Source organism: Dermochelys coriacea, chromosome 6, assembly GCF_009764565.3.
Source record: "Dermochelys coriacea isolate rDerCor1 chromosome 6, rDerCor1.pri.v4, whole genome shotgun sequence".
Classification (NCBI taxonomy): Eukaryota; Metazoa; Chordata; order Testudines; family Dermochelyidae; genus Dermochelys; species Dermochelys coriacea.
This window is the reverse complement of record NC_050073.1, coordinates 119,841,775-119,862,286: the sequence shown is the minus strand read 5'-3', so window position 1 is coordinate 119,862,286 and position 20,512 is coordinate 119,841,775. Positions and strand designations below refer to the sequence as shown.

At 44.2% G+C, this 20,512-nt stretch overlaps 1 protein-coding gene across 12 annotated transcripts in view; it reads left to right on the top strand.

The window, feature by feature from the left end:
- Nucleotides 1–19,231, top strand: part of KTN1 (kinectin 1) — a 123,142-nt gene extending 103,911 nt beyond the window's left edge. For 6 of the 12 annotated variants that reach the window (XM_043517657.1, XM_043517651.1, XM_043517655.1 and 3 more), the window contains 11 exons: nt 202–291; nt 1,748–1,828; nt 3,095–3,184; nt 3,268–3,360; nt 4,748–4,819; nt 5,489–5,569; nt 5,769–5,849; nt 9,654–9,737; nt 12,648–12,740; nt 17,172–17,295; nt 18,735–19,231. In XM_043517657.1, coding sequence (XP_043373592.1) covers nt 202–291; nt 1,748–1,828; nt 3,095–3,184; nt 3,268–3,360; nt 4,748–4,819; nt 5,489–5,569; nt 5,769–5,849; nt 9,654–9,737; nt 12,648–12,740; nt 17,172–17,295; nt 18,735–18,739 — 894 coding nt within the window. In that variant the 3' untranslated portion in view covers nt 18,740–19,231. The remainder of the gene's footprint in view (nt 1–201; nt 292–1,747; nt 1,829–3,094; nt 3,185–3,267; nt 3,361–4,747; nt 4,820–5,488; nt 5,570–5,768; nt 5,850–9,653; nt 9,738–12,647; nt 12,741–17,171; nt 17,296–18,734) is intronic. The other 6 variants (XM_043517660.1, XM_043517659.1, XM_038405342.2 and 3 more) reach the window with 1 other exon arrangement.
- Nucleotides 19,232–20,512: the final 1,281 nt, after the last annotated feature.

Genomic DNA, 20,512 nt, shown 5'->3' with positions numbered 1-20,512 from the left:
CAAAATCAGCAACAATGTGAAGGCCAAGTTCTGAAACTGAATTGCTTCAGAAAAATATTGGCCATATTTGAAATAATGGAGCCTACGTTAGTCTAAAACGAAGCCCTGGCTTAGATGTGCCATTTTAGGCCTAGAAAAGGATATTGCCATGTCTATGAAATTGATTACTTGTTTCATGAGACCCATTCTCTCTCAATGCAGGAAAGGCAGCAATACTTGGAGACTGCAGAGATGGAAACTAGAGAATTGCTGCAGAAACTGTTTCCCAAGGTGTCTCTTCCTTCCAACTTGGTAAGATAAGCTAGTCTGCGTATTCCATTGCATCTAACCTGTCATACTCTTTACCTACCCTGCCAGCTGGTAACATGTAGTGCACACAGCAAATCTGCCAAAAAAATCATCGTATTACTGTTGTCTTATGCTGCCTCCCCAGGATCTGTTTCAGCCACTTGTTAAGTCTTGACATTTGCCAAGATTGCAAACTTTTTAGGGCCAGTATTTGTCTGCTGCCTAGCACAGTGGGCCTCAATATCTGACTGGAGCCTTTTTAGGCTCTGCTACAATATAAATAATTACTGGCCTGACTTCCCACATTGGGCTGGGCACTCCCATCATCTTCCATTAACGGACTTTTTTTAGGCCATTTGTAAAGTAGTTTTATAATCAGCGAAGAAACTGGTTTGAATCCAGAATGTCTTCAAAGGTACAAAAAAATAGTGTGCTTGATTCTGAGAGTCAACCTCAATGCGTTGAGAGGGAGAGGAATTGAGCTACAAAGGCTGGGGCTCTATGTTGTTTTAAAAATCTTGGGAGTATTTAAAATAAACACTTAACACAAAGAGGTGCTGACTTTCTACTGTGCCAGAAAGTGCTCGACCCCTGCTCTGCCCCAGGCCCCAATCACACTCCACCCCTTCCCCCAAAGCCCCACTCTGCCTCTTCCAGTCCCCACTCTGCCCCGCCTCTTTCCACTTCGTTCCGCACATGGTCCTGAACAACTGATCGCGGTGGGCAGGAGGCCCTGAGAGGGAGAGTGAGGTGCTGATTGGTGGGGCCGCTAGCGAGGGGGAGGTGCTGATCAGGGAGGCTGCTGCTATGCTCTTAAATAGCCACCTTTCTGGCGAGGTCTTTGCGTCCATGTGGCAATAGCCAATTTCATGTACCAGTGATGAGGCCAATTCAATCAGTAATTCAATAATTGGACAGCACCTCATCAATCGTGATTGAATTGGCCTTGTCATCACTGGTTCTCCACTTGTAAGATAACTCCCTTCTCCATGTGCCAGTATATTTATGCTTGTATCTATAATTTTCACTCCATGCATCTGAAGAAGTGGGTTTTTACCCACGAAAGCTTATGCCCAAATAAATCTCAGTCTTCAAGGTGCTACCGGACTCCTTGTAGCTTCATGTACAGGGATCTTGAAAAATGATGTCCTCCAGGTCCTCAGAAATACCTATTATGACATCCTAACAGATGACATGTCTACACAAGTTTTTAGTCTCTACCCCTTTGGAAACTACCATTTTGAAATGTGTCACTCCCTCTGGGACTCTGTCAGGTTTGTTTAAGGGCACAAAACTGACTATGCAGCTCCTTCAGATAGGAGGTATGCATTAGATTCCCACTCACTGAGTTGAAAATCCATACCATAATTTCAGGTAGGAAACAAGTGTTTCTAAAATAAGTTCCCTGTCCAGATTTCAAATTGTGGATGGTTTTAATTGCATACATTTTTCCTAACAGAGTCACAGTGAATGGATGCATGGGTTTGAAAAGACAGCAAGAGAATATTTACGAGAGGCCTCGGGGTCAGAGGAGGTTAAGGTCAGTACAAATAGCATATGCTACCCTTTGTGTAGCACAGATCTTCTGTTTAAACTTGTGAATTGCTTATGAGGTTCAAATCAGATAACAGGCTGCATAAAAATTGACATCCATAATGATATTGACAAACCATCTATAATGAAGGGATCTGAGCAGTTTTTAAAAAGGCAAACAATCTTGCAAAATTGTGAGAATGACACTGTATAATGTTGTAAAAAGAACTGGTGGGTCTTTTAAAACTTGCCCATGTGGATTCCATTATTGGAGCATACGTGTCACCTGTGTTCGAGATTCTTTTTGGTCATCGATGTCTCTTTGGGCTGCACCTGCACCCCAAGTCTCCTCGTACCCCACTCCCCTGAATGTGTGATGGGTGGAGTGGGCCCAATTGTCCCTCATTTTCTTCTTACCCCTTGTGAACCCCAGCAGTGTCTGCCTGTTTTTCTGGGCTACTGTTAATTAGTACAGTCGTCTGGACCCCATATAGGTGAAGGAGTTGAGTGACAGTTGGGTCCTTTATGCCCTGGCGTGGGGGTGTGTGAGGAGATTTAGGGTGTAGGTGCGGCCCCAATGGACACTGCTGGCCAAAAGAATCTGATTTCACATACGGGACATGTGGAATCTGTGTGGACAGCAAGTCTCGGAGGGTCACATTTACTGAAAAGCAGGTTAACCATTCTTTAGCGGCTTCCAGTTAAACTTCCCCTCCCCCTCTGCTGCTGCAGTGTCATGACATTAATAAACATTGAGTCTCTGTTGGTTATATGCTGAAACACAGCACCAGCTGTTACTCGTCCGAAAATTGGTCACGTTTATAGCTCTTGATTAACTTAAGTCAGACATCTACAAAACACTTCATTATAACCCCGTGTAATGGAACACTTTATACAGCGTGCAGTTGCATGCTGCTAAAACCAGTATTTGTTCTTATGCCCAGCACAGCATTTCCAGACTCCATGGTGGATTAAAAACCCTTCCATTAGATCTAAACTGTTTGAGCACATGAGGCTGACCTCTTGTTTTCAATAGCACCACAATCATTTATCATTACAAAGGTTAAAGTCCCATAGGAAGAACCTTAATTGAATGTTGTACCTGATGTCATTTGAAGGTTTCCCTTTCCATGCTGTTGCAGAATAAAGTCCTGCAAATGCGTATAACATAGGACTTGATAGTTACATTAAGATTAATGATAGAACATAAATCTGTGTCAATTGATGTAAAATCTGTGGGATTTCTCTCCACCCTCCCCATCCCACCCCATAGGCTATGGAGCAGAAGCTGAAGGAGGCTGAGGAAATGCATATAATGTTACAGCTGGAGTGTGAGAAGTACAAGGCAGTCCTTGCAGAGACGGTAGGGAGCCATGTCACTTTCACCCAATGACACTGCAAACTGTCAGTCTTCCTATCATGAAATTAACTAAAATTCTGTATTAGGAGGGGATTTTACAAAGACTACAGAGGAGTGTGGAAGAGGAGGAGAGCAAATGGAAAATAAAAATTGAAGAGTCACAGAAGGAACTTAGACAGGTATTTATAAAGATCTGTCTCCTGAGCCTTTTTTCATTTCTTTTGGGTATTTTGTGTGTGGTTCAGACTAACACTAGAATATTTTGCAAACCTCATTTGTTAGGTGGCTTCCTAACCACTGTTCATATGTAACATTAAATCAGTCTGTAATCAATGTAGTAAAAGCATCCCAGCATCTCTCACTGTAATGTCAAGGGCTTACCTTGACGCATTGTGATACTATGTGTAAGATCATCCTTGCTTTGGAGAGAGACCTCTACACACTTAAGGCATTACAAAGTGCATTAGATTTATGGGGCAGTTCCTTACAGTAATAAGAACAAAGAAACAGAAAATAAATATTGTTGCCTTTTATCCCAAAGGAACTCAAATTATTTTACAAAGTACACATACAACTGTAGTGAACTCTCTTTTTTTCACTGCTGCTGTGATGCAGCTATTTCTGCGGTGGCCGCTGTTCAATAGTGTACAGAAACATGGCATAGCAGACAGGACAGGAAGTTGAGAATGCTGTGTCTAATAAACTCCAAGTGTCCCACTGACATGCCCTAGGCTCTGAATTCTTCTGCCCCAGTAAATCACTGTCCATACTTTTCAGTCTTCTGTTTTCTCTCTGGCAATTCGGATTATGCATACAATGATCCATCAGTGTATACAGAGCTGGGTGGTTGTGTCAAGGTTTAGCTACAGTCGATTCATAACCATTTCTCTGAAGCTGTTAAAACAGTACTGAAAAATCAGCTGCAAGCTTCCTTCCTTTCGAAAAGGATCCATTTATAGCATGAGCAGCAGAAAAGAGGCTCTTATCCGCTTCCTTCCCTACCCCAGAATTAAAACAGGTCAAACAAATTTTTCACAAAGAAATTCTTTCTAAACTACTTCTAGGCTGAGAATTTGAAACCCAGGGTATCAACCTGATGCAAATGTATATAGCTGAATTATAAACCTCTTGTTTAAGAGGTTTGTATAACAGGCTGACATGTCTTTAACTATAGATGCACTACCATCTGCTGTCATAATACAGATTTTTAATATGGTGAAATCTGCTGGGTTTAGCTATTAATAGTTTATGAATGGACACCATCTTCCCTATCAAGCAAACATGACGGACATTTGCCTTAGTATGAATAATAGAGGGCTGGTTTAGCACTTGTCTAATGAGTCCTTTGTTTGGGGTTGAAATATCTTGGGCAGAGGATTTCTTGTATTGTGATGGGGGGGCGGTGCGGTATGTGAGAGAGTGGGGGGGGGGGGGAAGGCCCCCAAGACTTGGACGATCTTACAAAATGTTTACTGCACCAAGATTCTGTTTTTAAATGAATAACTGTGGCTCTGATAGATCTCTGATAACCTTAAATTGTGTATTCATCTGTATTGAAAACTGCAGATGCGCTCTTCAGTCGGTTCGTTGGAGCACGAAATAGAGAGATTAAAGGAAGAAATCAAAGAAGCTGAAACTGTACGTTTAAATATTTCATCCCTTTTGAAGCTTTCCATTCAATAATATCTTAACTTAAATCACTACTTACATTTGAAACCTTTTTGGGAACTATTTCATGCAAGTAGAGCAGTTTTGTATTGCTGATTAAGCTGCATTGCAGATTCACCTCTAAAAACCTTTTGGTGAAGATTTTGAAAAAGTGGGGGCCTGAAGTCTGGCTCCTAAGACTAGATTTGGGCACCTCCATAAATGGCCAGATTTCCCTAAGTATTCAAAAAAAAAAAAAAAGACTTGTGGCACCTTAGAGACTAACAAATTTATTTGAGCATAAGCTTTCGTGAGCTCACTTCATCAGATGCATTCAGTGGATGAAGTGAGCTGTAGCTCACGAAAGCTTATGCTCAAATAAATTTTAGTCTCTAAGGTGCCACAAGTCCTCCTTTTCTTTTTGTGAATACAGACTAACACGGCTGCTACTCTGAAACCTAAGTGTTCAAGTTAGTGGGAGCCAGTGGATGCTCACCACTTGTGGAAATGAGGTCTCCTATGGATTTAAATGGCCAACTTGTGCCAGCTGCAAAATTTGAGAAGATAAATAATTTTATATTCAACAATAATGTTTAAGAAAACAATAACAATGAAAGGAAACAATCGGAAACTCTGTTAACTCTGTTTTTCTGTTTCTAGCTTAAAGAGAGAGAACATTTGGAAAGTGAACTAGAAAAGGCAGAAAGAGAGCGATCCACTTACGTTTCAGAAGTCAGAGAGGTAAACATAACTGACAAAACAAAGTTCCTTTTTCTTTTCTATGGTAATAAGTCAATTGGCATAATGATAGAACCCCTAACTATCAGAGTTGAGGAGTTGGTGCTTGTGACTTTTGGGTAGATGGACACATTAATAACGGAGCAGAAGACAAACAGGCACCCAAGGAGACAAATCCTAAAAACTCTAAACTTCATTTCAGCTCAAAGATCTGTTGACTGAATTGCAGAAAAAAATGGATTCATATTCTGAAGCAGTAAGACCGAATGAAGAGTTAAATTTGTTAAGAAACGTGTTCTCCAGTGGGCTCAAATTATGCTTATATGGAGAAACCATTCCAAATCCTGTCTGTCTGCTAACCTCTTCAGTTTGGTGTTTTTGTCCATTGCAATATCATTTTTGAAGTACAACTTTTACAGTTTGTCTTTCTCTGCTCCTAACTATAGCATGACTGGTTCTTTAGAAAAGTCTTAAGCCTTAAGATTTTCATACTTCAGTGAGCTTTTTCAGGATTGGTGTTTCATGTAATTTAGACAAACAAGTATAGCTGCATGTAGGAGACTTTTGAATTACCAAAAATTGTGTGTGCGCCAATCAACTTAACATAGAAAACCACCTTGGGCTTTCTTCCAAAGCTATCTAGAACAAACACTACACATAAACACGAAGGAGAAGAATACGGAGCACCCACCATAATTCGAGTTGTAAAAGGACAGAGGAAAGAACTCTGTGCATACACAAATCGGCCCAAACTTCTTGGTTTGTTCCTATTGCTCAGTCACTTATTGTTGCTCTGAAATAGCTGAGTGGTGGTTCTGGGTACTGGCATACAAATGTGTACCTGGCTGCATTTTGATTTTGAATACGGCCGGATAACTAATGCTGCCACTGTTAGGTTTTTCAAAGTGGAGCTGGATGAACCCAGGTCTGGCCTGCTGCTCCATATACATATTGTGACAAAGCTCTGCCCTTGCCTCCGTGTGTCCCGCGTTTCCTGGTGGATTTCGCTAGCCTCAGAGGCTCACTGTGACCCTCCACGTAACCCTTCTTTCTCTAGAGACAAGGGTCACAGTCTACTGAGCCATTTTCATCATAAGCCAGCGAGGGAGGTGAGGAGAAGTTATCCTTCCTTGCACAGTCTCTGTTGTCTCCCAGTCTCAGTGATTGATCAGGGGCAAAGGTGCGGGGGGGGGGGGGGAGCCTGGGCCCACCCTCTACTCCGGGCTCCAGCCCAGGGACTCTAATAGTATCAGCTATGGTAGCTGTCCTTTTAGAAACATGACATGTACAATTCCCTGGGCTACTTCCCCCACAGCAGCCCTCACTTCCTCAAGCTCCACTTCACCTTTACCTCAGGGCCTCCTTCCTTGTGCCTGATATGGTGTGTACTACTCAGCCTCTCCAACAGCACAACTTCCTCCCACAGCTCCTGAAATGCACTCCCACCTGACTGACTGGGAGGCTTTTAACTAGTTTCAGCCAGCCCCGATTGGCTTCAGGTGTCCCGATCAACCTAGCCTTCTCCCTGCCTTCTGGAAAGTTCTTAATTGGCCCCAGGTGTCTTAATTGACCTGGAGCAGCTGCCATTTCACTTATCCGGGTACCAGGGATTTGTTTAGCCTGGAGCTAATGTATCTATCTCCCACTACTCTTCCATACCCCGGTGGGCCAGCCTATATTCCATCTTAGTCCCAAAGCCCGCCGGGGATGTCAGTTGGCGGCTCCTTCACGGAGCCGTGAGCACGGGCGTGTACTTGGCGCGGTTCACCACAATCCCAGACACTTGCCCCTTTTGCGGCGTGAGGGATACCCTGGCACATGTCTACCTGGAGTGTGCCAGGCTGCAGCCCCTATTCCGGCTCCTCACCAATATCTTATTACGTTTTTGGTTGCACTTCTCCCCTCACCTTCTCATTTATGCACTCCCTATCCGTGGCCCCACAAAGTCCCGGGATCTCCTGGTCAACCTCCTCCTGGCCCTAGCTAAAATGGCCATCTACAAAACCAGAGTGAGGAGGTTGGCCGATGGAGTCTCCTGTGACTGTGGGGCCTATTTCCGATCCTCGGTCCGTTCACGTATCCGGGCAGAGTTCCTCTGGGCGGCGTCCTCTGACTCCCTTGACGCCTTTGAGGAGCAGTGGGCTCTGTCCGGGGTTCTCTGCTCGGTGTCCCCGTCCGGTTCCCTTCTTTTGACCCTTTGACCGCACTCCTGTCCCTGTTATTTTATTAGTTGTCCCCCGGAATTTTTTGGGTATCTAGGTCCTGTGGATCCCCCTTTTAGGCTGGGGGGGACCCTTTAGCAGTGGACGGGCTTCGCCCGCCCACTTCCCGGATCCCAATAAGACTACTCTTCCATAGCCATCTGGCCTTGCCCCGTCGCAATATTTTCCAGTGTGAAGGTTAATCTAACTCCGATACCTCCCCGCTCCTAGTCTCCATACCTGTTTTGAGTGTTAGCTAGGATGGTAAAGCCAGCATTAATTTCCCCAAGCTGGATTGCAGTATCATGCTGATCAGCCCTAACACATGCAAAACTGGTCTGGGTTAAGCCTTCTTAAGTTTAAAAAACCCAAACCTACTTGAGATGAGCACTTCTAGAAGTGAAGTGGGGCTGTTGGTAGCATGCAGATGCTCTTCCAGCTCGCGGCTGTTACCTCCCCATGCTGGTGTCACCTCTCTGAATACTCTGGGAGGTTTCTGATTACCTGGTGTTACATGTGGAGTGCCCTCTCTGTGTGGGCTTACCTTCCAATCCTGGCTTGTAAGAACCACATTGACAACTGCAGCCTCCTCCCTGAAGAGCAAAATTTACTTTATTGCTGTGCAAACTGCCTAATGTCCGAAGGAAACAGACCTTAAAAAGTGAACATTGCCTTTGCTTAAAGAAATGCATATCTTTAACAGGGCTGTTATAAACACTGCGGGATTCACAGTCACGGCTCTGCCTGTCTGACCGTTTGAATATTGCCGGCAAAGTTCGCCCCTCGGTCTACAGCTGCGACCATTAAAAATTCCAGCTTCTTAGCAAGGTAGCCAAACTACTCAAGACGAAAGCTGCTGTCTTGGTGAAGTCTGTAGGGCCGTTATCATCCCGTCACTCTCCCTGCTGCTTGTTCGTGTGCAATGAGGTAGCAAACGGACTGTACTTCTCGCATACAAAACGTACAGGAATATTCTCCTGTTTGGATGGGTTTGCAGCAGACAAGAGTATGAGGAAAAGAGTGAAATTCACAAGAATTCTGCATTTGGAGCACCCTTATTGTTCTTTTTAATCCCCTGCTAGTTCCCAAGAAGAGTGAGCAATAGCGCAATGTGCTGCATGACCAGGAACCCACCAAACCAGCGCTTCAAGGCTTGTAGTGAACTTGCCCCTTCAAGGATGATGCATCAAGTGCAGTCCTGGAGGAGTTGACATGCATGTCGCATCAAAGAGCAATCCAAATAATAAAAGGATATATTTAAAATTACGATAATTCTTTAGAGGCGGTATTTTGGTGCAACTAGCATAAAGAAATAATTCTCCTTGACTGAAACAGCTTAATGTTCTAAATAGTAAAGTCTAAACACAATGAACATTTTAATCTCTTGTAGATGGCGATAAACCATTAGACATGACATTAGCATGTTGGTGGAGTGAACATGCTTGTAACATGACGCACACAATCTGCGGTATATTTTCACAGCATATTTTAGTAGAGAGGGGGCAGTTTGCTCTGAGCTAGCAATATATTGTGGCAATATCCTCAACTCTGGATGTTTGCTGTGAATTAAGTCAAACATCAGCCTTTTTTGGTATAAACTTTTCTTACTGGCAGTGTCGCTTAAAGTCAAAACCATATATGGTTGTCACACTGACTCTAACCCCATCTCTGTCTCTGTAGCGTGTGTTGCTTGCCTTTAACTTTACAGATTGAATCTCTCTTCCTTGGCTCTCCTTGTAAATCTTGTAACAAATGTTGACTAATCCCCTGTGAGTCGTAACTTTTAGTCATTTTTTTTCCTTCTGCAATCAATGATGCACTGGATTAATCCAAGAAGGATGCTAATTAAAAAAGAGCCTTACTCTCTCTCTTTTTTTCTTTTACAGCTGAAAACACAGTTAAATGATACGCTAGCAAAACTTAAAATTGATCAAAGTGAGAGGCAGAAAGTAGCTGGCGACTTGCCTAAGGTAAGGGGAGCTATTTAATAGATGCAGATTAAGGTATTATCAAAGCTTGACTTTTTTTTTTTTTTTTTTAAAACCAGGCACTAATAACATCTGTAGCTCTCTTGTGCTAAAATACAAGCTGACTATAAAATTTTGAACTGAATGTTTGTGGAGTGGGATTGTAAATTCTAGGGCCCAAATTCTGATTTCCAGACAGAGGTACTGTATATGGTGTTGGAGAACGGATGCACTATCTGACTAAAAGAAAAGGAGTACTTGTGGCACCTTAGAGACTAACAAATTTTATTTGAGCATAAACTTTTGTGAGCTATAGCTCACTTCATCCACTTAATGCATCCGATGAAGTGAGTTGTAGCTCAAGAAAGCTTATGCTCAAATAAATTTGTTAGTCTCTAAGGTGCCACAAGTCATCCTTTTCTTTTTGCAAATACAGACTAACACGGCTGCTACTCTGAAAACTATCTGACTAAGATACATATCTGCTTATTTGAGAATAGAACAGGGTCAGAAGGAAACTACTGAAAAGCTGTATAGCCAATGATTGCTCTGCTTAAAGCTGTGCTCTGTTCATTAGAGTTCATGCTGATATAAATGTAATAGATATGCACTTAACAGTAACCATTTGCAGTAGTGAGTTAAACAGGCATGCATATACAGCGTGTATCACTGGAATAGACCCTATAATGTTACAAGATGTAGAAAAAAAAATCTGCATGAGATCAGTGATTCTTTACCACCAATTGTTGCAACATGTGTTTTGCAGTGGGGATAACCTAAGATGAGTGAGAAACGCTGGTGTTTCTAATCAATATATAAATTGATCTCACATGGAGGGGATCAATACTTGGATTTGGGGAAGCTTCGCTTGGTGCACTTTATGCCACCTTTCTGTCACTCTCAGTCCTGGGGCTGGCTGGTTGTTTGCTTTAGATTGTGTTGGTGTGTAACTTCTCCACAGAGGTTGTTGCAAAGGCCTGGGATTACTGGAGCGCAATGCGCTCCAACTGCCCCACTTTCACTCCTGTTTAGCTTGGAGGATGAGATGGGGGTGCATGAGGCCGGTTGTGTCACTCTTCCATGCCGAGGGAACCCTTAGCTTCTCATTTAGGGCAGCTTTAATGCCCTTCACTGCTGTGGGAGAAGTGCAAAAGCAAGAGTATGCTAGTATAGGGCAGGTTCTAGCCCTTATTTCCCAAGCCCGCATGGATATAACACTCTTGCTCTTGTTCTGCTGAAGAAGCTTTTCCAGTTGTAAGGCCAGTTTTTTAATCCTGGGAAGTTTCATATGACACTTCAGTGTGTTCCACTGACATCCTGATGTAAAGAACAGCTCTTATCCGTAGCATTTAAAATTGTGTGTATGTTCTCTCTACCGCTACTCTGAGGCTTGTAGATGATGGTTTGGATTACTGTAGCCCTAGGAGTGCTAGCCTTGCACCAGGACCCCTCTGCGTTAAGTGCTGTACAAACAGAACAGAGATGGTCCCTGCCTCAAAGAGCTTACAATTTCAGACGAGACAATAGTGAGCACAGGCAGATGGGAGAGTTCAAGGCATCAATGAGACCATGTAGGTGAGCATGGACGGTAGTTGTTTCTGCACCAGAGCCGAACTATTAGGTTTTTTTATAGACATGGAAAAAGTGAGTTCTAAGGAGGGTTTTGAAAGACCCTGATGAGGTAGCTTTGCAGATGGTTTATGGGGAGCTTCTCCCAAGAGTGAGGAGCAGCGTGGGCGAAAGCACAAAGGTGCTTGTTTGTATATTTAACAAGTGGGTGATGGAGGCTGGGGTCAACATCTTGATAGTGAATGATAGGCCTTGAAAATGAAGGCCAGTAGCTTAGATTTGCTGTGATAGAGAAGGTAGAACCAGTGGAGGGGTGCAAAGAGAGGGGTCACATGGTCAAAATGACCAGCTAGGAAAATGATCTTTGCAGCAGCTTTCAGAATGGATTGCGTTTGTCAAGGTTGCAGAGAAGCGTGTTGCAGTAATTGAGATGAGAATCTGAACGGGAGTTTTTGCTGAGTGGATAGACAGGAAAGGCCGTACCTTAGTGGCGATATGCAGAAAAAATCGGCAAGACTTAGACCTTGCCTGGATAGGAGAACTTGGAGGTCCTAGTTGAAGATGACACCCAGGTTGTGAGTCTGAGTGACAGGGAGGATGGTGGTGGTGTTCCAGTGATTGAGAGGAGAAAGCAGGGAGGCCTTGGTGGGGAAGATTGAAAGCTCTGTTGAGCTTCAGCTGACTGCCAGATATCCACGAGAAGATATTGGACACACCAGGCTTTTAGTTTGGACAGATGAAGACATCTTTAGTAGAGGTAGGTCTGCAAGCCAGCCTTGTTGGTAGGGTGGACATTGCAATAGGAGAGAGGGGCAAAAGACTACAGCAGCTCTGCTTTCTGGGTGCAGGGATACCTTTTTAATGTATCAGTGGCCTTATTTAACACTTTCTAAGATGCAAGAATACCAAAGCAAGTGATGGTGCAGTAACCATAATGTGTGGACTGACTGCGTTGGTTAATTCCCACGTAACGGCAATAAAGCCACACCATCCTAGAGGATTTTTATTGTATTCTGCATAATTGGCAGATACATGAATTGGGTTTCAGATCCTTATTCAAATTAGTCTTTCACATTAAATTATCTATTCAACTTTTTTCCTAATCTTGACACAAGGCTATTAAAATTCCCCGCTAGCATAATTTTCACATGTAGCCAGCCTGACATGCAAGATACCTGATTGTAAGAAGACATGTCAATCTCAATGAATGGCGTGGTCCCCTGAGCAAACATGGCATAAAACAGATTTTCTCCAGAACACTTATTTCCTGTGTGTCTAACATTAGGCGTTAGACAGGTGGTTTGCTTTCCGTCCTTTAATTGCTGCCTCTGTTTTTCCCTACAGGCCCAAGAGTCACTGGCATCTCTTGAGAGAGAAATAGGAAAAGCTGCCGGGGATGCCAATGTTATTGAGAACAGTGATGGTTCCTCAGAGCCAGTGAGTGTTTTCTTTGAGTCTGTCTCCAGGGGCAATTCAGGGCTTATGCAAAGTGTTAACTCTGAGAAATGAGCTGTAGTTGCAGAACATACAATAGTCCACTGGCACTGAAATCGGGTCAGGAGATTTTCCTAGCATAGAAAAATGTCAGAAGTGCTTCCTCCTTGAGCTGTGTCCTCTCAATGCTCAGGATCACAAGGGTGTTTACACTTGGGCTCGGCTGGTATTTGTACCATGACCCCTTATCTTTCAAGTTCACCTTTTGGGGGTGGGGCCAGAGGGTTAATTTACGAGCCAGGGTTTTCAAAATGGAAATAAATGTGGCTTGGTCCTTCGGGTGCAGTTAAGGGGGAAGAGTTTTAACAGCGCTTCTCCCTCATTAAGGAACACTTAAAAATGATCTTCCTGTAACTACATAAGCTTCAAACATTCAGCATTTGATGGGCACTCTGAAGCATGTAATTCCACATGGAGACTGGCACCTTGTCTTGCCTCAGTATTACAACACGCATGCTTAACCCCTTCAGTCAGGGCCATATGAACCATGGGGAGGAGCGCATCAGCCCACTGAAAGTGTCTTAGTCCCGCTTTAGCCAATGCCGTGCCACTGGGAGCATGATGACCCTGGTCCAGCGTGGCAGAAGAATCTCGTTGGTCTGCATTTCAGTAAGCAGTGATCCTGAGAATCCCTTTGCGCTGCAGTGTGGCAGCTTTCTGGAGTGTGGGGCTATTTTGCGATTCTCGTCTGCGATAGCAGTACATTGAAAGGTTACAGCTGAAATATTTTGTTGGCTACAGAGTTGGACAACCAACATCAACCTGTGAATGTCCGTGAAGGCCTGGGCTAAACATCTTGGATGCCTAACGTGAGCCCACATATACCATGGTTGTGCATGCAAATTGGGCTAAAGAGCTTAATCATGTCAGGGGACTTTTGACTTCTCAGCAGCTACATTATGTCAAAGGGTGGAAGAAATGTCATACTTGGAGGGAGGGAGCTGTAGATGTTGATGGGACAAGCAATTTCAGTTGACTCCATTTTGCTACTGAAGGTAAAAGTGACTTCAGAAACCTAATGGAGCAGAGTTCTCCACAGAGCACTAGAGAAGAGTCCTTGCTCTGCAGTCATTAGATGCAATGAATGCCAGAGTAGAAAGCAATCAGTCATTGACACTGCTTGGCTTGCTGCACTGCTTGCATCACAAGCTACAGAGCCTGCAGCCAAAGACACATCCGGTCCCATGAAGCTATTTAAGGTTCAGGACTGGGAAGTTCCCTTGTGATACAGAGAGTTTGTGAACATACAGAGATGTCAGGCAAACAAGTCAGGAGATTGTCATGTTCCATGCAGAGGCCATAACTGCCAGTTCCACTGAGAGAGGATCGTCTTTGCTCCGTCAGTTCTGAATTATGGTTCCTTAACTAAAAAGGAAACTACACTGGAACCATTGAACATTTAAACTCATTGCTTCAGTGTTATAACACCTGGCTCACTCAGATGGCTTCAAAGATGCCTCACTGAGCACTAGGGACATGCCAGGTCTGAATTCACAGATAGAAGCTGTGTGAGTTCTAATAGTGCACAGACATCTGGACACTTTCTTACCTAGTGAATACACTAATTTGAAAGCACAGTTGCAGTCTTACCCATTTCTAATCTCTCTGAATCCTAACCTAAAACCCTAGCTTCAGCGCTAAATACTTGAAGTGTCCTGTGTAGTCTGTGACCGAAAGTAAGCACTGGGCTTGCTGTCTGCCTGGACAGGAAGATGAGAGCTGCAGGCACACATAGGATGGGAGTTTTCTGCTGCTCCTTTTCCAACATCTTTTTATCGGAGGGCTTTTTAGAGAGTGTACAAGGGGCAAATACTGCTTCCCCACCTGCCAGGGAGAGCTGAGTGCAGGGGAGTTGGTGGTGGCAGGCTGTGGGAAGCTTGCAGCAAGGGAGTGGTCAGCATGGATTCCCTCCTCTTCACCAGCTGCAGAGGAGAGAATGATGGTGGATGCACCAGTCAGAATCTTTTCTTCCTGGTGGGGAGAATTGAGTGGTGGAAGGGCACAGCAGCAAGAGTATTGCAGCCCTGAAGTGGCAGTGTCGGGTTGAGCCCAAGTCTAAGTGGGGGAACTGGGATTTGGTCCCAAGAGGTATGAATAATATGAGTTATAGCTGGTCCCTATTAGTGAAACTAAATTATACAATGAATATGAAAGGAAGAGAAGCAGACGGAATAAGAGAATGAGAGAGAAGAGCTCTCCACTAGAGGAGAAGAGGTGTAAGAGCCAATAAAAAACAGCGTTTACCTAGTACCATAAGAGAGGAGCAGTCCCAGTTGTTCATTATTGTGTAATCCATATTGTGCTCTCGTATGCAGCTGTCAGTTAATTCTGTGGCTCATTAATTTGCTAGACTTCGAGTCAAACTTGCAATCATACTTATTTATCCATGTTAAACACTGGAGATAATGATGAGGTTCAACATACATAGATTTTAATTGTCTGATCCCTTATAGTGGCTACTTTATTTAATATAGATTCCCAGTTATTTTTACAGTAGAGAAACATGTTTGCAGAGAATCCAAACGTAGCCCTCACACATTCTTACCAACCTACATGTCTTAGACTAGCTGAGACACCAAGACAGTGCTGGGAGGCTTGATTTTAGTGTCCTTTGCTGATCTTTGATGCATCCAGCCATAATCTTAGCCCAATGGGATACATATTTTTTTCCATGATCACTTTCCACCTTTTAAGATGACTTGTGTTTTGGACAAATCATTCACTAAAGCTGTATGTTTTAAGATGTGATTTTTACAAAAATCTTGCTCTTCAGTAGATTATCTAGTGGTGGTTGAACTAGTCCTGATACCATAGGATGAGGGCCTCTTGGAAACCACATCTTAATATTCAACACCTCTAAAAGTGGTTCTGTCTGAAGCTGTAATTGTAATTTTTCCATAACTAATACGGTGGATTTTTCAGAAGTACTAAGCATTGGTCTAACTCTGTCCCCACTGAAGTCAATGGCAAAATTGCTAATGATATGGTGAGAGCAGAGTTAAGCGAATGCTGAACACTTTTGAAAATTTCACTCCAAGTGCCTTTCTCTGTTGCAGCTGAGTATTGGAACAATTGCAGTCACTGAGGTTTTTTTTAACTTGTGGATACATGCAAATGAAAGCTCCTCCAGCGTCTTCCTGCTTCAGAGTTTATTGATCTGAGTGAAAATAGTAACATCTCAAGTTTTTTTGTATGATGGGCTTATGTGGAATCGTCTGGTGAAAGGAATAAATATTTGCAGTCTAAATAGGGGTTTATATCGTGTTTGGTTCTAGTTTTGCAAGTTTGTCTTCTGGAATCCAGCATAAATGGATAGTGAAGTTCAAAAACCAAGGGCATGTCATCTATTTATGCAAAATATGAATTTTGGATAAATAAGTAGTGCAGACTCTGTTTTGATTGCATCAGGAGAGTGGCCTCTTTCTAGATCTTGCTAGATTTTATAGTCCTTTCACTTTTATAGCCAATTATTTTAAAACATGGGGAGTGCGGAGAAGTGCACCAAACGGGATCAGAGTCAGTCCATAGATTCTACCCAGGGCTGGGGTAAGAAACCACCCCTGGAGGCAGAAGGAGCATGAGAGCAGCTAGCCAGCAGGCTTTCAGAGCCAGAATCGGAGAGCTCTCTCTCCCATCAGTGACGAATCTGAGAGGCTGATACTAGGCCAGCTTTCTGCTCTTGGGACTAGACCTGTGCGCCATCTCCAGCGAATAGGAGCTGGAGCTTTGTGCCCCAGGGTATGACCACCATTATATGCTGCTAATAACAAGATCCATATGGAAACACAACTCTTTATCAAATACATTGGTGCCTTGTATGACAGCTTGTGGGGAAGGGCAGGGGGACATCACCTAATGTAAACTAGAAAACCATTTCCTCTGCCCCTCCCACCTATCACTAGCGGCATGTCAATTAGAATTTCACATGTACATCACTCCTCCAGGCTGCCAGCTGGGTCCTTCTGGACACAGTTGGATACAGACCGTCTTGCCTCACTCAAGGTAGCTGCGATCATCCTTCTGTCATATTGCTGCGTTCTGTCTCCCCTGGCTAACCGTGCTATCTCAGCCCCCCAGTATACATGCCTCATGTGGTGCGTCCTGTACTCTGATCAGATATTCAGTCAGACCTGCTGGTTATTTGGTGCTAAGCTGCTAATGGTCAGACACTGACAAACTGTGGCTACCCCACTGCAAGTGTAAGTCCCAAATCCACGGACCCTTCACTTTCTCCAGTGTTGTTGTCAGAGTTGCACGGTGTATGCCGATGTATAAGAAGGCCTCATTTTGGATTGAGAATCTAGTTCTGGTCTCAGTAATTCACTTGTAAATGAGCTATTAATGATTCTTTTTTTTTTCCCCCTCCTGTTTCAGGAATTGACTGAAAAAAGACTAAATCTGGCAGTGAGTCTATGCCAGGATGTTGGACACCTCAAGAAGTTGGTTGTGTCAATAAGCCAAATGCTCTCAAAGGGAAAAGAACACTATCAGCTAGTAGGTAGGAAATGGATACTTTAGCTGTAACCAGGGGTATGTCTACACTGCAGTAAGACACTCACAGCCGGCCCATGTCAGCTGAATCAGGCTCGTGGGGCTCGGGCTGTGGGGCTATAAAACTGCAATGTAGCTGTCTGGGCTAGGGCTAGAGCCCGAACTGTGGGACCCCACCATGGGGGAGGGTCCCAGACCCTGGACTCCAGCCCAAACCTGGCTGTCTACACTGCAGTTTTATAGGCCCACAGCCCGAGCTCCACGAGCCTGATTCAGCTGACATGGGCCGGCTGTGGGTGTCTTAACCTGGGTATGTCTACACTACAATATCTGTCTCAGACAAACGTTCTTTAACTTCATGACAGGTGGGTTTTAACAAGTCTGGCATCTGTTAAGTCTGATGTTTTAGGGAGGCTCTGTCAAAAGCTTCTACCAGACCTGTTCTTACTCCTTTCTTGATCCCTCCTCCATTCAGCCTTTTCGGATCTCAGCGTTTCCTGCTCCTCTTTCTAGGCCTGAGAGCTCACTGCCTGGTTGTGACATGACAATCACACTTTTTCTCTTTGCCTCAGTTGACAGATGTTTGTCTCTTCCACACAGCAGCCTTGTTTGCTTCCATAGTGTCTGTGGCAGTGCAAAAGATCATACACACTGATGTATCTTTAGAATGGGTATAAAAATAACCGAGTGAGATTTTGCTGAGCATGCAGTGGAAGTATGGTATAGTCTCTGTGATATGAAATAGTAGTTTCAGGCTGGGGGCATAGTGACACCTATTTGTGTTATTGGGCTTGCATGCTTTAATTCAAAGCTACCTTTTAAAAACCAGGGGCCTTCCATAGCTGACCACCTAGTGTTGACAACCCGGAGCTGACAAAAGTTTGGACAAGCCTGAGGTGTTGGAACCTTCTCACAGAATCCATCAGACTTGAGACAGCTAAAAGTTAGAGATGGAGGACTGTGAAGGCCGCAGGCTGAACGGAAAGAGCAACTATAGCAGACTAAACAGAGTTTGAGATTCAGTTGATAAGAATTAGGCATTAGTTTTTAGGTTGTGAACACGGGAGATTCAGTGAAGCTCGTTTCTGAGCTATCCCACCCTTATATTTAGAAACAGGTACTTTCTTCCTCCTCCTCTTAGCGTCCATGGTTTTATCTCAATGGCTTCTGTCTTCTGAGGGGTCAGGAAGCTCAAGTTTCTCCAAAGCTGCTTGGTACTTTGGGTAACGAGGCATTATAAACAATAGAAAGATCACTTTTTGCTATCATCCTCCCAACCCATTGGGCTTTGGCCTCTGTACTGTCCTGGACTTCACAACTGAGGTGACCACTAGCCCAGTCTTTGGGATGACCTGCTCAACTAATGTTTGCTGTACATGAATTTCTTTGAGCAGTGTTTCTTTGTAAACTCCTTGGCTTAAGTGAATTTTTTTCTTTCTCTTGCAGAATGAAGTCACAGGGGAATCATTAATTTGAGGATAGCAGAAGGCATTGTATTATATTTTGCCAAATTAAAGCCTTATTTATGTTTTCACCCTTTCTACTTCGTCAAACACTGAACAGAGTTTTGTCTTTTCTAATTCTTGTTAGACTACTGATTTAAAGAAGAAAAACTCTGTAGACACTTCCAGAATTTAGTTTTATAATAAAAATTGTTTGGATAATTAGACCTCTACATTCCTGGAGATATGGTAAATGTATAACCTTTTATTTTTTATTTTGCTCAGTAAAACTTGTTCAGAAAAATCCAGCGGGGAAATGACGACAATGGAATAAATATAACATTTTAATACTGATGTTGTACACTGTTTTACTTAGATACATTTTGGGAGTAGCTGCCTCTGACTTCAGCCTCAAATAAACAGTCCTTTTTTTGGTTGCTAATGTAATCAGTTTTTGTAATGGTGTCAGCAATTAAAGGGATGCTTATTATTCAGAAAGTGCATCTGTTTTTTATTGACTTATTGGCATTGCCAGGAAAGTTCCATGCCTTCCTCCTTGGAGGAATAGCACCAGGCTATATTGAGTGCTGGTGGTGGTCTGTCTCTGGTACAAGGCCCAGACTGCTCCCTTCAGAGGTCTCCTCCAAATAGACAACACAACACAAACTGGGAGACTTTATGAATAGAGCCCTGCAAATCTGCAAGTATTTGCTTTATATCTGCAGATATCCGTGGACCATTTCTGCAAATAACTGTGCGGATGCGGATACAAATGTTGTATCTGTGCAGGGCTCTGAGGGTAAGAGCTGGGTGGGCAGCTGTGAGGAACCCCGGCATGGATCCTCCACCTGCCCTGGTTGGGAGGTCTGGGGAGGCAGGGACACTGGGCAGGGGGCCGCTTGGGCCACATGCTCAGGGCAGGTGGAGGGTCCACCGTGGCTCCCCATAGCTGTCAGTGTGGCTCTCTCCAACCTGGCTCCGGCAGCCAACCAGGGTAAGAGCTGGGTGGGAAGTTGTGGGGAGCCGCAGCGGACTGTCCACCTGCCCTGGGCGGGGGGCCTGGGCAGCTCCACAGGTCTCCCCATTCCCTCCAGCCAGGCCAGTGTGGAGCCCTGCCAGAGAGCTTTGGGGAGCCGTGGCAGACCCTCCACTTACTCACTGTGTGGGGGAGAGGGGGCTGAGAGCAGCCTCAGCCGTGTACCCACCCCCCAGGCTGCCTGTCTGGCTGAGGACAGGTGGAGGGTCTGCGACTCCACGTGGGCTCCCCACAGCTGCCCTCGTGGCTCTCCCCGACTGGGCTCCAGTGGATGCTATGCCTTGGAGCCTCAGCCCTGCCCCCAGTGTAGAGCCCTGCAAATCTGCAGACAATTTTTGCAGATCGGATGCAGATACACATTTATGTATCCTCAGAGGACTCTACTTATGAAGGTTTTTTCTCTGATGGTCTGGGGGGGGGGGGAGATGCTGTTTTTAAAAATTCTTCTCTGTTCATAACATAAAAATGGCTATACTGGGTCAGACCAAAGGTCCATCTAGCCCAGTATCCTGTCTTCCGACAGTGGCCAATGCCAGGTGCCCCAGAGGGAATGAACAGAACAGGTGATCATCAAGTGATCCATCCCCTGTCGCCCATTACCAATTTCTGGCAAACAAAGGCTAGGGACATCATCCCTGCCCATCCTGGCTAATAGCCATTGATGGACCTATCCTCCATGAATTTATCTAGTTCTTTTTTGAACCCTGTTAGTCTTGGCCTTCTCAACATCCTCTGGGAAGGAGTTC